The following is a 15,793-nucleotide window of genomic DNA, read 5'->3' as shown; positions in this document are numbered from 1 at the left end:
TACTGCACAAAACTTGGTAAAACGCAGGTCAAGTGCAAGGGTGTCACACTTAACACCAAAAATGCAGCAGTGCTCACCCACGAGTCGCTTAAGGGGTTGGTCCAGTCCTTTGTGACCAATCAGAACACTCATATGCATGTGATCACAGAGGCGGAAACCATCAGACGTGATAAAAAGAAGTTTCATCTTAAAAATGACGTAGTACACAAAAAGTCAAGGTAGTATATAACAAGCGCAGAGTCCTGTCAGACCACAGCACACTACCTTATGGCTACTAACATCTCTTTTGACTCAAGACTGCAGCATCCGTTTAGTTTGGTGGTGAGTGGTCCCTCAAATTGTGGGAAGATGTATTTTGTCAAGGGTCTTATTGAAAATGCATCTACAGTTATTTCACATAACATTGATAATTTGGTCTACGTATACTCATGCTGGCAGCCTTTATATGACCAACTCCTTAAATTAAGAGACATCAACTTTGTTAAAGGGTTACCCGATTCCCTGTGTGACAACGAGTTATTACCCCCCGGACAAGACTAATCTACTCGTCATAGACGATTTAATGAATGACGCAAGTGACAATATAGAAGTTCAGAATGTATTCACCAAATATGTCCACCATAGAAATCTCAGCTGTATATATCTGGTACAAAATTTGTTTATACAAGGCAAGGCTAGCAGAACCATTAGTTTAAACACAAACTACCTTGTCTTGTTCAAAAACCCTAGGGATAAATATCAGGTTACACTCCTGGGCAAACAGATGTTTCCTGGAAACACTAAATTTTTTTTTTAGAGGCTTTTAATGACGCCACTAGTTCCGCATACAGGTATCTCCTCATAGATTATAAAGCTGTCACTCCAGACCACTTGAGGCTCAGAACCGCTTTGTTATCAAATCAGCAGGTTGTTTATATGCCTAAAAAACAAAGGGCTAAATAATGTCGTCACGCGTGCAGAGGAATCGATGCACTCTGTGAAATAGCTTTAAATGTGTTGAGAGGTAACATCCCTTTGACAGAAAAACAGTACGCTCAGTTAAAAAAGAAGAGAGGCATCATCAGACTGGTTGCGGACAAAAATGTTAAACATTTAAAGAAGAAAAAGAGGATTAACCAGAGCGGCGGGTTTTTACTACCACTACTTGGAGCAGCTATACCATTTATTACAAGCCTGATAAGCAGAGGTTAAGAAAGAAGAATATGGAGCATGCGCAGAAGATGTTTTTGGTTCCTCAGCATCAGCTTGACATGTTAAAACAGCAACAACAGCAGCAGCAGCAGCAGTATCAGGACCAAAACACTGCAAGCATAAGACAGGTAGTACAAAACGACCTTGACCGAGCCATGTCTGACATATTGAAACTACCGGACACAGACGTATATGAAAAGGCCAAAAAATACTCTCAAGTATTGCAGCGTTATTTGGCATTGGTGAGACAGGGTGAGCGTGAAAAATTGTACTGACCCTGTCAATGCCTGATACCGAAATTAGACCAGAGGACCGCAGACCTGACGATGATGATGATGGGCATAAAAAGGACACGGTTTTAGAGGGTGTGTTAAAACACATTCCCAAAAGAAGTCAGAGAAATGCTGAATACATTCTGGATGCAATTACCGCTCAAAGCATGTTTTATCCTGGACAGACAACGCTGAAATTGTTGTTAACGTCCCCTCCACGGTACTCATTTGTATGACCTGGTGAAAAGTGTCACTGCATCACACAATATTTCAGACATTTCTAGACCACTGGGGTGGGGCGTGTTCCTAAAAACCCTAGCCCATTTAAACATACCTTTAATGGCCATCCCTAACAAACAGGTGCGTGGGGATATAGCTGAGTATAAAAGAATCGGAGACGCCCCTAGTTTTTCACCCCATAAAAGCAAGGGGAAAAAGCGGTCTGTAATAGACACACCAGGGTGCTTTAGCACCCCGCTAAGGACACCTGCTTCAACACGTTCACTACCTCACAGACTAAACACTTCACAGTGGGAGGATTTTTAATATTAAAAGGGTGTGTGTAATTTTGTTACAATTGTTCTGATTTCTTTATCTTTTTTAATATTTACTTTTGAATGCCGTTTGAATGTATTTTCTTTTCTTTTTTTTTAACTCTTGACCACATGAATGTATTTTTTTTTTTTAACTTTTGACCACTTGAATGTATTTTCATTTTAAACTTTTGACCAATTTAATGTATTTTCATTTTCATTATTACTATTATTAAATTCTTGACCATTTTAAATGTATTTTTGTTTTTAACTCTTGACCAATTGAATGTATTTTTATTTTTCATTATTACTATTATTAAATTCTTGACGATTTAATGTATTTTGTTTTAACTCTTGACCAATTAGATATATTTTTATTTTAAATCATGACCAAATAGATATATTCTACAAATGTGTTAAATAAATGGAATGTCTGAACTGCAGATCATGCTTTCTCTCTCTCTTTATTTATTAGAATTATTCACAGTCACACAGCATGTTGCTGCACTGTACACATGTGAAATTATATCCACGGCATACAGAGGGCTGTATTTTGTTTACAGACTTGCACACCATAGCATCAGTGCGTGCCAGATTAGCACTATACATGTTTAACATTCTTGTAAAAGGAATTCCTCTTTGTATATGACACAGAAAAAAGACACAATGCTGTCCACAGGTTGTAGAGTAGTTGTTCTGAACCTGCCTCTGGGAATAATACACGTCTGCACAGTTTTCAACGAGGTATCTGTATATCTCCGATGGGAATTTGTCGCTGTCGGGAGGGTTTCCAAAACTGTCGAAAAAATATCCATGCTTCTGTTTCGTAATATACATAGCGAGCCAGTGTTCACCGGGCATGTTAGAGGGATGTGTATTCACAACCAGCATGGCAGGGAACGCTGTGCCTTTATGGTTTGACAGTTGGTCGCATGCCAGGACTCCTAAAAAATTTGTCCCGTTAATGATTCTTTTATTGAGGATGCCGGTCAGCTCTATAGTGTTCATGGCTAATACCGCTTCTTCTTTTTAGTAATAATTCAAAAGTACTTGTCTCTTGTTTGATATTTCGATAACAGAATCGTAAACAGCATAACACACGAGGTTAACGGTGCGCTGTAGAGGTACTCTGAAACGGACTTCCAACCTCACATTACCACTTTTAATCAGTGATACATTCCCTGCACGACCGTCGTCAGGTTCCAGATTGAAGCAGAATAACGTGTAACCATTCCCGAAATCATTACGTGATATGGCCAGAGACCTGTCTTTTAAATGACGTCCTGTAGTTTGTACCAGCTGGAAATACTCTCTCACATACTGACCTCTCTGAAATAGTGGCTGAAAGGGCTTTGCAGGGTGAGACTGCCCGTCTGCGTACAGGCTAATAAACTCTGTATCGTAATGCTGAAAACAGAAGGGGTTCCGGGTATAGCTCCCCGAATATGCCTCATGGTCAACAAAGCCTATGATGACGAATTTGGGGATTTGTCCCATGTAAAGATTTTCCTGGTTGCACACTCTTGTTCCTGCAGGTATGGAAAATGTTTTCAGAGCCACTCTGTCAATAGCGTATTTAGCGTTAGTGTGCTGCAGTGCCCTGCTATGCGCCAATCTAACGGCAGGTGCCACGGCCACCTTTTTCACAAATAAGCTAGCCGATACGATCTTCACGGCATATTGATTATTTTGCGCAGTCATTAAGGCAAACTCGTCCTTTGATCGAATAAATTTTAGGGACATGTCTATACCGTTTAGTAATAACTTTTCCTGAAAAAACAAATCGGAGTGTATCGGTGCTATTAATTCCACAGTGCGACTGTTGACAGTGTATCGCCCTCTTTCGGCTAGGCCTTCGTTATCTCCGGCTATGGAGGCAGCATTCATGTGGTCTGCTGTGTCTTTACAAAACAGGCCGCTGCTAAACTGCGTATCCAAGGTGTCCTTTCCGTAGTTGATTAAACACTCGATTATCCCTCGGTACGGGTATGTGTTGGAAGATTGGGTTATAAGCCTGTCTCCTAACATGATATCCACCTGCGAGAATAACGTACACCCGGGGTAATTTACAAAACCCACATCTGCGGCTTGGGCCAAATCGGTACCATCGGGGTTCGTGATTCTCGCGCGCATGTACAGGTAGGTATCGTTTAGATCAATGTAATCCTCGCCGCAGGCCGATATAAAAAATTCCAGAGGCCCGGCATCCCGTAATGCCAAAACCGGGGGTATTTCGACAAATGTAGATTTTTCAATGGATGTCTGCGTGTACGGCACTGTGAACAGATCCAGCTCCGTCTTCACACATTCTTCCGACTGGTTGTGTATGAGAGCCATGGCCGTTGCTGTTGTTTTCTCTTCTCAGACTAGAATATGTCTTTACACAGAATCACCGAGCGTCTTTTGGAAGTTGTGCTTCTCTTGGCGGCCGACTTCTTTCTGATGCGTCGTGTCACTTTGACGGTCGTTTTACGCTTTTTGGACCTGCCAGAGCTGCGACCCCTCGATGAGGGGGGTCTTTTGGACGGTCTTTTTCTGATCACCATCAACCCGTTTCCTTCCTGTCGTCTCGATACAGCGCTTCTGGCAATGTTGGACGCCATATCCCCTACAATGTTTACAGCTGCGTTTTTTAAATGCGGCTTGGCGATGCTGAATCCTTTTTTAAATAACGGTACAGCCATTCTAAGCAAGCCTCGAAATATGCCGCCTAAACCGTTACCGTATTGTGTACTTGAACCTATAAATCCGGGTAATTCGCCACCCGCTTGGTTCATGTAATATGTCATATATCGGGCATCGTCACGCACATATGGTGTGTAGGCCATTTTCTCAGGTCTAGAAATACTGCTTCACAGGTCTAAAGTGTAGTTTAACAATCACTTTTCCGTACGTGAACGGTATATACTGGTTTTGATCGTTTTTTAACGATATCTCGATATCGTCAATGACAGATTTGGAGAGCGATGTATAGTGTGGCTTGTCATATGTCAGAGTGGGCATACGACCTACCTCGGGCGTTATATTTATACATCGGAGGAGCGGCATGTGGCTGTCTCCCACTAGCTGATAATCAACAATATCGCTGTAAACGTATATATTATAAACTCCCCCAAAAATATCTGCAGGGTGAGGAGAGGCGTAGATTTTCTTAAAAATAGGGGTCACCGGTATCTCAAACGGCTCGCCGGGCTTAAAACCCAATATTTCGGCCAGTTTCCCGCGGAACGTCACCTTATATCCTTCTCCTCCCGAAAAAAATAAACATGATTTGTAATGTTGTTATATTGAAGACCTAAGCGCGATGTTATCGGGTTACCAATGCATTTAGCATTAAATTCTTTTAGTATTCTGGGAATGGAGTCGTAAAACCCGGCAAACAGAGTTATAGTGGCTGTCTGGTTGGTTTTACTATCGATATTAACACGTCGCGTCAGAAGCAGGAACGTTGACCACACCCTGGGGTACTGAAGTTCAATAACCCCCACCTCGTATGGTTCGCTCAGAACGATCGGTTTTGCTAATTTTGTTCGGTAGCGCCATATCTTGTTATTAGGATACACGTGTAGCGATGCATTACTCGGTAACGTGACATAAAATCCGTTCTTGTTCTCCATCTTCTTGATGTTGTTGGGACGTGCGACAATTCCAAAGTGGCTGTGTAAACCGATAACGCCCCGTGATACATATATATATCACACGTCAACGATGTCCTTTTCAGAGACCCACGAGTTAAATTTCTCAGGCCACCCCAACCATTTCACAAGCGCCATCTTTTTCCGGCCTATAGTTTTTCTGGATATTATTTTCTCTATTTTAAACACCTTGTTTTTGTCAATGATTACCGGCTGTAGCTCAGGCTCGTTACATGTGCCTTTTACCTCTTCACCCGAGCAATCTGATATTCTATACACAGGCTGGTCACGGGCTATGCGCCTAGTTATTGTAAAAAACTTGTCTGTATATGTTTGTTCATAACCTTTTCTAAACACCCCGCAGAGTTTTGATATTCTCACAGTGTCCCCTACATTATATTTGAACGATACGATCCTCGGCGGTTTCTTCTTCTCCTTGTACAGCGTGTTAAAGACGAGCTTCTCGTTGTCTTTGTTTACATCGGATGGGGCCATCTTTATCGATCTGTGGTGAGACTTGTTGTAAGCGTTGACGAGGTCCTGGACGACATCAACATATCTACGCGAATTAACAGACGTTAGATATCTCCATATCTCGGGTCTTAAATGTTCTGTTGAAATGTTAAATGTTAAATGTTAAATGTTCTGTTGAAACGTTCAACCGTGTTAGCCTTAGTCTCGTTTGAGGTAGAGAAATGTTTAATTTTATACACCTCCATTAGATGTTGAAACTGTTTGTTATAAAACTCTGTCCCCTGATCGGTTTGGAGTTTTACAGGTATGCGGCCTTCGTTCAAAATGTCTTCAAACGCCTTTGCAACAGATGTACCGGTCTTGTTTTTAAGACACCTAACCCATGCATATTTAGAAAATACATCGATACATGTCAGCAGGTAGCGCACATTGTCATTTTCTGCTGAATATCTGTCCACCAGATCGGCCTGGAACTGTTTGTCAATACCGCTAACCAACACCCTATTTCTAGGGAAGTGTACAGCTGCTTTAGCGTGGAGGGTATATACATCTTGCCCCTGTAAGTAACGCTTTACTTCAGGCATCCCCGGAGCCTCCCCAGTGCATTTTCTAACAGCGTCGCAAAGTTTTTGTACACCTCCAAGACCCCTGGGTGTGCGGGGTCGTGGTAAATCTTGTCTAGCGTGCGCTCCATATTCAGTCAACAACACAAGTGGCCAAGATGAGGTCGACACACCGTCTTTTATTTATTTATGGTTTTTCAACATGTTTAGGTATTTTACACACACCGTCACATCTCTGTCTATCATGTGTCGCACTAGGTGCTGAACTGCATCACAAACATCTAATGGTACACCATTTTTAATCATCAAAACACACGCATCACAAAGAAATGCACAAAGACAAATAACGTGGCGTGTTGCAAACGCCTCAGACTCATTACAGTTTGTGAAATATGCCGTTACCACATCTTTAACCGCTGATGAACTGTGTGCTGCCGCACACACTGTATCATTCCAATTTTTAACACTTGTCCTTATAACGTTTAAATGGTTGTTGAATGTAACACAGTCGCGTGGGACACCATCACCGGTAATTACCCCATACAGAAGTGATGTCAGTCTGTTCATGGCATGGCGTCTTTTCCACGTGAAAAGATACGTGGCTATTGTGATCCCAAACAACAACATCATTTCTGAGGTAAATATTACAAATCTGTCGATATGCAGCAGCGGCACTTGGTCCACATGGTGAAGGCGTTGCGTAAAGCGGTCTCGTGCTTGTGGTCCTCCTCCGTCTCCATTTCCTCTTTGGCAGATAGTCCGTCACATCCGGGTCTGAGATAGTGTCTCAGAGTCTTGGCCGCTCCTAAAAGCCTGTCTTGTGAGAAAGCCCCCGGTGATATCTGCGCAAACAGGTAATGTAGAGCTTTTCCTAGAGACGGGTTGAATACAGAGTCCAGAATCTGGTCAAAATACATACATCTGATCTGATCAAAATCATACAGGCAAGAGTGTTGACGCTGACTCGGGTGGCTGATTTTACACCCGTTGCAGAGAGCTCTTGTTTTTTCCCACCCTGCGTGATATTGGCAGCGTGATAGAAAGTCTTTGATCGTGTCCACGTAGTCTTTTGTCAGGGACCGTGTCGGGACGTGTCCCTTCTCCTCCTCCTCCTTCTTCTTCTTCTTCTTCACATGCAGCGCCTCAAGCGGCTTCATATGAGGTGTGCAGGGTTCCACACCACCGCAATCGTTTTCCCAACACCCTCTAGTATCATCGACACAGGTGCTGATCAAGACACTGCCTGTAAAAAAACAACAGAAAAACAACATTAAAATCTTATACACCGTTTATCATAATTTAAAAAGACAAAAATACAAAAAGTTATGCTAACCTAGGCTTTATCAGTAGTCGACGTATCTGATGATTTTCGGGCGGCACAGGGAAGGAAGGTGACTACCCCACGCATTAGCCGGTGCATCATCGAAAAGAAGACGCTTTCTAACACTCTGATAAGAAGAGAGGATCCTGTCTCTTCTGATGCCCTTGTCAGCTTCGTCAAACAATTTCTGCAGAGATCTCCAGTCGCACCACTGAATAAAGAAAACAGTTTTAAACCACTCGTCACGCTCTTGAAGCGTAAGAGGGTAGGGTTGTTGTCCCCACGTCGCCGCCTCTGGTCGCGATCACAGATTCTCGATCTTTGCACACACTGAGAAAAATAAAGTCCTCCCGCCGCTTGTTAAACGATCCGTCTCGATGCGGTACATCTCGGGGCCCGTTTTGCTGACCCACTGCGAGACATAAATACTCTCTGGGAAACCGGGTTGGTCTAGGTCAGGGCAGACCTCAGACCAAAACAATTTCCAATCGCTATGCATCAAACTGACCGACCATGTTCCAACGCCTGGAACCACACTGCGACCGGTGGCCGCACTGAGTGTAACGACAGAATCCTGATATTTAACATTGTAAACATACCCATTAACCCCCTCCAGCTCTAGCTCAAATTCACGATTCTCCGGCGTAACGAGCCCACTTCCTACACGTCTCCTTTTCTTGTAAGGGGCCCGAGCATCCACAACCGTTGCCGGGTCATCAGACATACCTGGGCGGTCGCATGACCCGATGCCGCTGTTGCTGGTGCCGGAAGACACGGTTGCAGAAACGCCTTGCAGAATACAGACGATTGTTGAAGAAAAAAATCAGAGCTCGTCCCGCCGTAGCTTCGCCGTCCGAGAAGTTGAGGATGTCCTGCTAAGAAAATCCCTTGTATACACAGTACAGGCCAAAAGTTTGGACACACCTTCTCATTCAATGCGTTTTCTTTATTTTCATGACTATTTACATTGTAGATTCTCACTGAAGGCATCAAAACTATGAATGAACACATGTGGAGTTATGTACTTAACAAAAAAAGGTGAAATAACTGAAAACATGTTTTATATTCTAGTTTCTTCAAAATAGCCACCCTTTGCTCTGATTACTGCTTTGCACACTCTTGGCATTCTCTCCATGAGCTTCAAGAGGTAGTCACCTGAAATGGTTTCCACTTCACAGCTGTGCCTTATCAGGGTTAATTAGTGGAATTTCTTGCTTTATCAATGGGGTTGGGACCATCAGTTGTGTTGTGCAGAAGTCAGGTTAATACACAGCCGACAGCCCTATTGGACAACTGTTAAAATTCATATTATGGCAAGAACCAATCAGCTAACTAAAGAAAAACGAGTGGCCATCATTACTTTAAGAAATGAAGGTCAGTCAGTCCGGAAAATTGCAAAAACTTTAAATGTGTCCCCAAGTGGAGTCGCAAAAACCATCAAGCGCTACAACGAAACTGGCACACATGAGGACCGACCCAGGAAAGGAAGACCAAGAGTCACCTCTGCTTCTGAGGATAAGTTCATCCGAGTCACCAGCCTCAGAAATGGCAAGTTAACAGCAGCTCAGATCAGAGACCAGATGAATGCCACACAGAGTTCTAGCAGCAGACCCATCTCTAGAACAACTGTCAAGAGGAGACTGCGCGAATCAGGCCTTCATGGTCAAATAGCTGCTAGGAAACCACTGCTAAGGAGAGGCAACAAGCAGAAGAGATTTGTTTGGGCCAAGAAACACAAGGAATGGACATCAGACCAGTGGAAATCTGTGCTTTGGTCTGATGAGTCCAAATTTGAGATCTTTGGTTCCAACCGCCGTGTCTTTGTGAGACGCAGAAAAGGTGAACGGATGGATTCCACATGCCTGGTTCCCACTGTGAAGCATGGAGGAGGAGGTGTGATGGTGTGGGGGTGTTTTGCTGGTGACACTGTTGGGGATTTATTCAAAATTGAAGGCACACTGAACCAGCATGGCTACCACAGCATCCTGCAGCGACATGCCATCCCATCCGGTTTACGTTTAGTTGGACGATCATTTATTTTTCAACAGGACAATGACCCCAAACACACCTCCAGGCTGTGTAAGGGCTATTTGACCAAGAAGGAGAGTGATGGAGTGCTGCGGCAGATGACCTGGCCTCCACAGTCACCGGACCTGAACCCAATCGAGATGGTTTGGGGTGAGCTGGACCGCAGAGTGAAGGCAAAGGGGCCAACAAGTGCTAAACACCTCTGGGAACTCCTTCAAGACTGTTGGAAAACCATTTCAGGTGACTACCTCTTGAAGCTCATGGAGAGAATGCCAAGAGTGTGCAAAGCAGTAATCAGAGCAAAGGGTGGCTATTTTGAAGAAACTAGAATATAAAACATGTTTTCAGTTATTTCACCTTTTTTTGTTAAGTACATAACTCCACATGTGTTCATTCATAGTTTTGATGCCTTCAGTGAGAATCTACAATGTAAATAGTCATGAAAATAAAGAAAACGCACTGAATGAGAAGGTGTGTCCAAACTTTTGGCCTGTACTGTATATACAAGGAGGGGCTTTTGATTAGCCAATAGCTACAGTTTCATTCGAAACCACACCCAGAAGGAGGCGCTATGTTTAACCAATGAGAGCAGGATGTCATATGACGGGTGTGGGGAAGGGGAGTGGGGGGGGCGGGGGGGCGGAGTGGGGGATGGGATTATTATTATTCATAATCATAATTCATAACGCGCGGGTGCGGCGTTTCCGTGTGCGGCGCACATGCATACGCGCATTTACGTGCACGCGCAAAGCTGGTCCCTATATACTACTGACAGCACATGGACACTCACCCTCTTGCGACTGGACTTTGAACTTATCCCACAGTAGTGGTACCTGAGGTACTCCAACATTATGGTATCATATGTACCGTCGTGTTTTAGTACTGCAGTCTACCGTTGGTACCAGTATACCATGCAACACCGCTATGTAGCAATCATCATATCATTCCAGCAGACAACATGAAAGCACAGACACGGCTGGTGGATCGGAAATTTCCACAGGTGGATCGGAAATTTCTGATCCGTGAATTACGTTGGTATCGGAACCCGATACCGATACTAGATCGGATCGGCCCCATCCCTACTGTCAACCACCCAAAAAGCTCTGGTGGTGGATAATCAGCTAGAGTTTGCAAATCAATTGAATGGGTTTTGCTAGGTTTGAAAAAAGTAACAATACAGATCTGGTTGCTGAGATAACTCAGACAGTTATACCTTCTGAGTCAGATAGGGTTGATATCTCTGTTGAGCAGGTGAGAAATATTTTTAAAAGGTTAAATCAGAGGAAGGCCATGGGACCAGATAATCTTAGTGCATATATCCTGAATACATTTGCAGATGAGTTAGACCATGTGTGGCAGTCTATATACAACTGCTCATTGACACTCACTGGTAGTATTCCTGTTATGTGGAGGACATCACACATAATACCCAACTAAGTGATAAGCAACTAAGTGATTATCGTCCCGTCGCCTTGACTCTGGTCGTAATGAAGGCCTTGGAAAAAAATGTAGTTCACGAGCTTAGTGAGTCCATGGGTGATAAACTTGATAGTCGACAATTTGCATACAAGCAAAATCGTAGCACAGAAGATGCTGTGGTGACACTCATGCACCTTATTCTTGGCTTGAGGCGAAGCAGGCTCACGGCTTATGTGTTTGCCACTTTCTTTTTCATTTTAACCCACACCATGATCTTTTCCTGACCCTAACCAGACCTTAACCACAGGGCATCATGATGATTTCAGAACAACGGGACTTCGGAACAATGGGTTTAATATGGTCGTAACAATGGGCTGTCGGACCAATGGGCAGTTCCTGTGGAGTGCACCTGTTGTTTGAGTTTGGTTTGTGCACTGGCTCAGTTTTCACTTGCTGCATTGATTTTATGCACACAGGGTTCTTGGGCCTCTGTTATTCTCTCTATATTTGCTACCATTTGGACGAATAGTAAACACATATAACATTGCATATCATTTATATGCAAATGATATCCAGCTACTTCTTGTTCAAACCTAGAGAGCCTAAAAGGTTATCCAGGCTCGTTGACTACGTTCATGAGATTAGGGTCTAAATCTTGTTTTTTACACTTGAGAAAAATCAGAACACTGAGATCAACTGCTGAACTGGAAATGATTATACATGCTGTGATCTCATCTCGCATGGACTACTGTAATGCACTCTTCGCCTCACTGAGTATGTCTGGTTTTGCTCGACTGCAGTCAATCCAGAATGCTGCTGCCAGACTACTAACTAGATCAAATAGACGTTCTTACATTACTCCTACACTAAAATCCCTTCATTGGCTCCCTGTTTAGTATAGGATCCAGTTTAAAATTCTCATTCTTACTCACAGAGCATTACACGGTCAGGCTCCTGCTGATGTAGCTGAACTACTTCACCTGTATTCTTCAGTTTACTTTCTTCGATCATATAGGCTACATTTGTAGTCTGTCTGTCGCAGTCACCTTAAGACGTGTTGATCAAGCTTTTGTGGCTGTAGCGCCTAAATTTTGGAACGCTCTGCCAGGTCCCTTACGGTCTGCTGACTCTGTGGTTTCCAGCCAGCCAAAGACACACCTGCTCAGACAGGCGTTTGGGTGACTTTTATGCACCAGAGCTGTATTTATTCAAATTTTGTGTGTTGTTGTTGTTGTGTGGTGTGAATTCTTCTTTTTTTGGTGTGTGTGCAAATAGTTTTGCTAGCTGTGCACTTTTCAAGATGCACTTCTCACATTGTTAGTCTCTATGTTTGCTTTGTATAATACCCTTGTGAAGCACTTTGTAAACTATAGCTGTGAAAAGTGCTATATAAATAAATTTGACTTACTTAAAAAAAGCATTCCACAGAATTTAATTTTGGATCACCACTGAAAACAATCAAAAAAAATATCTGCAGATACTGTCTGTGCCTGGTCACAACTCAAAATGAATGCAGAAAAGCCAAATACAATTTCCCAAATCACGGAACAATGAAGACAAAAAGGTTTGGATTAGCAGGTCTGAGATGATTTTTTTTTAAGTCTGGTGCTCTTCAGGCAGCATCAGATTAACTATGTAAAAATCATCGGATGGGATCAGCATCTTCATTCAGATCAGTAAGGTGTGTGTTTACATTTTCTAAGACAGCAGGGCCTTTATCATTTGTGCGCACACATGGTCTGAGGCAGTTCTACATTTGTTCACAAAGTACAAAATCACTTCAGGTAAGAAAATATTGATCAATCCCAGATTTCTACTAAAACATTCATATGTATGTATTTCTGTGTGGTGCTCTGCTGCGGGCTGGAACACCCTGCTGAGAGTGATGAGGACTGCAGAGAAAATTATTGAAACTTCTCTTCCCTCCATCCAGGACACTGGACACAAACACTCTCTGACATGAGCAACATCACCAAGTTCTCCACACAAAACCCCACCATGGACTGTTCTCCCTTCTGGCCTCTGGCAAGAGGCACTGCAGCATCAGGAGCAGAACAGCCAGGTTCTGCAACAGCTTCATTCTTCAAGCCATCAGACTTTTGAACTTCATAAGATGATTACCCTCTCACACACTACCCACTTACACTGAACTCAGTCAATAACCCCCTTCTCACACTCTCACTGATCTCTGGTCTTAGCTCGATGGACTTGAATTATTCTGTGCTAATGTACATTTTTATATTTATTTTTATATTCATTATTTGCACAAGCACTTTTGCTGCTGATGTACCGTTTTATCCATATCAAATGCAATGAAATTCCAATCTTATGTGAATTGTTGATGGTGTGGATTTGAACAATAAAGTCTATCTATCTATCCATCTATCTATCTTAAGCACAGATTTGTGCGTACACACTGTTTGTGAATGAGGCACACCGTTTCTCAAAAAGGCTCACATCAGTGTTTGCTGCTCCAACAAGCTAACATCTCGTACACTTTGTGAAACAACCAGGCTTGATTTCGTTCAAAGCTAACACGCTAAAAAAAAAAAAAAAAGAAGAAGAAGAAGTTGTTTTTTTCCCCCCTAAAAAACAACAACATGTTAACAGTAATGTCTTGGGCACCTAAGAGAAGTAACATCTTGCTCATGGGGACCTGCTCTCTCTACCCATGGCGAAGGTCCGCAGTTGGACCCTTCTTTCTGTAAATGTTTAACTTTAACCATTAAAGTGTCCTCAGATCAGTGTTGAATCCCAGCAAACATGCCCTTTTGGGGCCTGTGTGGGGCCACTGCAAGCAAAAAAAAAACCCCTGTCATGATTGTGGAAAGCAGAACATGTGCGGAGTGAGGAGAGGAACTGAAAATTCTCACCACTTCACTCTGCTCACATGCATGCTCTTTTAAAGACAATGATATCCTTGGAAAATGTAAGCCACACTGAATCTAAAAATACTTGTATCATGTCTGTGTGTTGAAATGTGGCTGAGTTATGACTCTAAGAAGTGATTTTTGATGCAAATTGAAGCATTTAGTCTCTAGATTTAAAGTAACTGCTGCAGCTTCAACTGCTGATCATGTTGGTGAGCAGTCAAATCAGCAGCCAAACTACAATAAGATACTTCCTGCTGTTAGAACACCTGCACACACCACCTGTCTGTTTCACCTCACACATGATCATTATCTCACCTCTCTCCCTCAGCACTCCCTTTTCAACACAGTCTGAACACCTTGATGTTACGCCATTTTATTTGATTCAAAATAAAAAAAACAAGGAACGCATGTTTGTTGTTTGAGTCACCTTTTATCTCTTTACTTCCTCAGTTTCAGTTTGAAATATTCACTAATGTTGCTCTTAAATTTAGTCAGATGTCATCTGAACGCCCTCGCCTTCAGCACAGAACTCTGCAGAGAGAAAAAGAGATAAAGAAATCAGTTCTGTCTGACATCACACATCTTGATTTCATAGTTTAATCAGACAGGTTTCAAAGGTAAAGCACCGTTCTTGGGGTCATAGATGTAGTCTGGCTCTCCGGAGAAGCCAAGGCAGCGTGCTTGCTGCTTGAAATGTTCTAGGTCTGAGTCCTTCAGGGTCGACTCTTTGCCTGGAATCAAAACAACAAAAATGGATGAATGCTTTGGACGTAAAATGTATTATTTTCTCTCTCTGGATCATTCCTTCTTACTCATCAAATAAAGAGAGTGAGCATTGATGTCATCCTCTGCAACATCACTGCTGAATTTCATCTTGTCCAGTAACTTCCTGAAGTTTTTGCCGGTGCTGTTTATGTTCAAGAGCAGACAGCCGTCACAACTCTGCAGCAGGTGGACCTCTGAGGTGAGGTTGGCGACTGAGGACAGAAACAAAGTCAGACAATCTTAAGTAAAACAACAACATTCTTCATCTGAAATACTGTAAATTTAGCCTCGAATCCATTACCAGATATCTGCAGATGTATGCAGGATCCAGGCAACAGGACAAGATTTGGGTATCAGAAGTATTCTTGTTTCTGTTTGTAGTCCGAGCAGTATTAACCAATCACATTTGAGTGGTGGGTAAACAGTCCATGTGGTAGAAATGCAATCTTGGATAGGGACGCACCGAAATGACAATTTGTGGCCGAAGCTGAAGCCGAAGCCGAATAAAATTAAACGCCTGGCCGAATACCGAATATCGAATGCTGTTGTTTAGTTTTTCGTTAGTTTTTGCAGATGAACCCCCTCCAGATTAGTGTTGTCATGGTACCAAAATTGGGACCCATGGTACGATACCAGTGAAAGTATCACGGTTCTGAGTAGTATCACGATACCACAGTGAAAATGAGGCAGATGTGCCTTTTGTCATTGATAAAAAGATA

The 15,793-nt window shown here is 42.8% G+C and overlaps 1 protein-coding gene across 3 annotated transcripts in view; it reads right to left on the bottom strand.

Moving 5' to 3' along the window:
* Positions 1-15,793, bottom strand: part of LOC125904306 (uncharacterized) — a 102,097-nt gene that overhangs the window by 80,135 nt on the left and 6,169 nt on the right. Inside the window, exons 4-6 of one of the 3 annotated variants that reach the window (XM_049601641.1) lie at positions 15,122-15,286; positions 14,936-15,040; positions 14,720-14,840 (exon numbers count right to left, since the gene is read on the bottom strand). The exons of the other annotated variants lie outside the window; for them this stretch is intronic. Coding sequence (XP_049457598.1) covers positions 14,797-14,840; positions 14,936-15,040; positions 15,122-15,286 — 314 coding nt within the window. The 3' untranslated portion in view covers positions 14,720-14,796. Of the gene's footprint in view, positions 1-14,719; positions 14,841-14,935; positions 15,041-15,121; positions 15,287-15,793 lie in introns of those variants that run through there. 3 annotated transcript variants of the gene reach the window in all.

This window comes from Epinephelus fuscoguttatus, linkage group LG17 (assembly GCF_011397635.1).
Source record: "Epinephelus fuscoguttatus linkage group LG17, E.fuscoguttatus.final_Chr_v1".
NCBI lineage: Eukaryota > Metazoa > Chordata > Actinopteri > Perciformes > Serranidae > Epinephelus > Epinephelus fuscoguttatus.
Note: the sequence above shows the minus strand (reverse complement) of the source record. Positions and strands in the feature narration are given on the sequence as shown.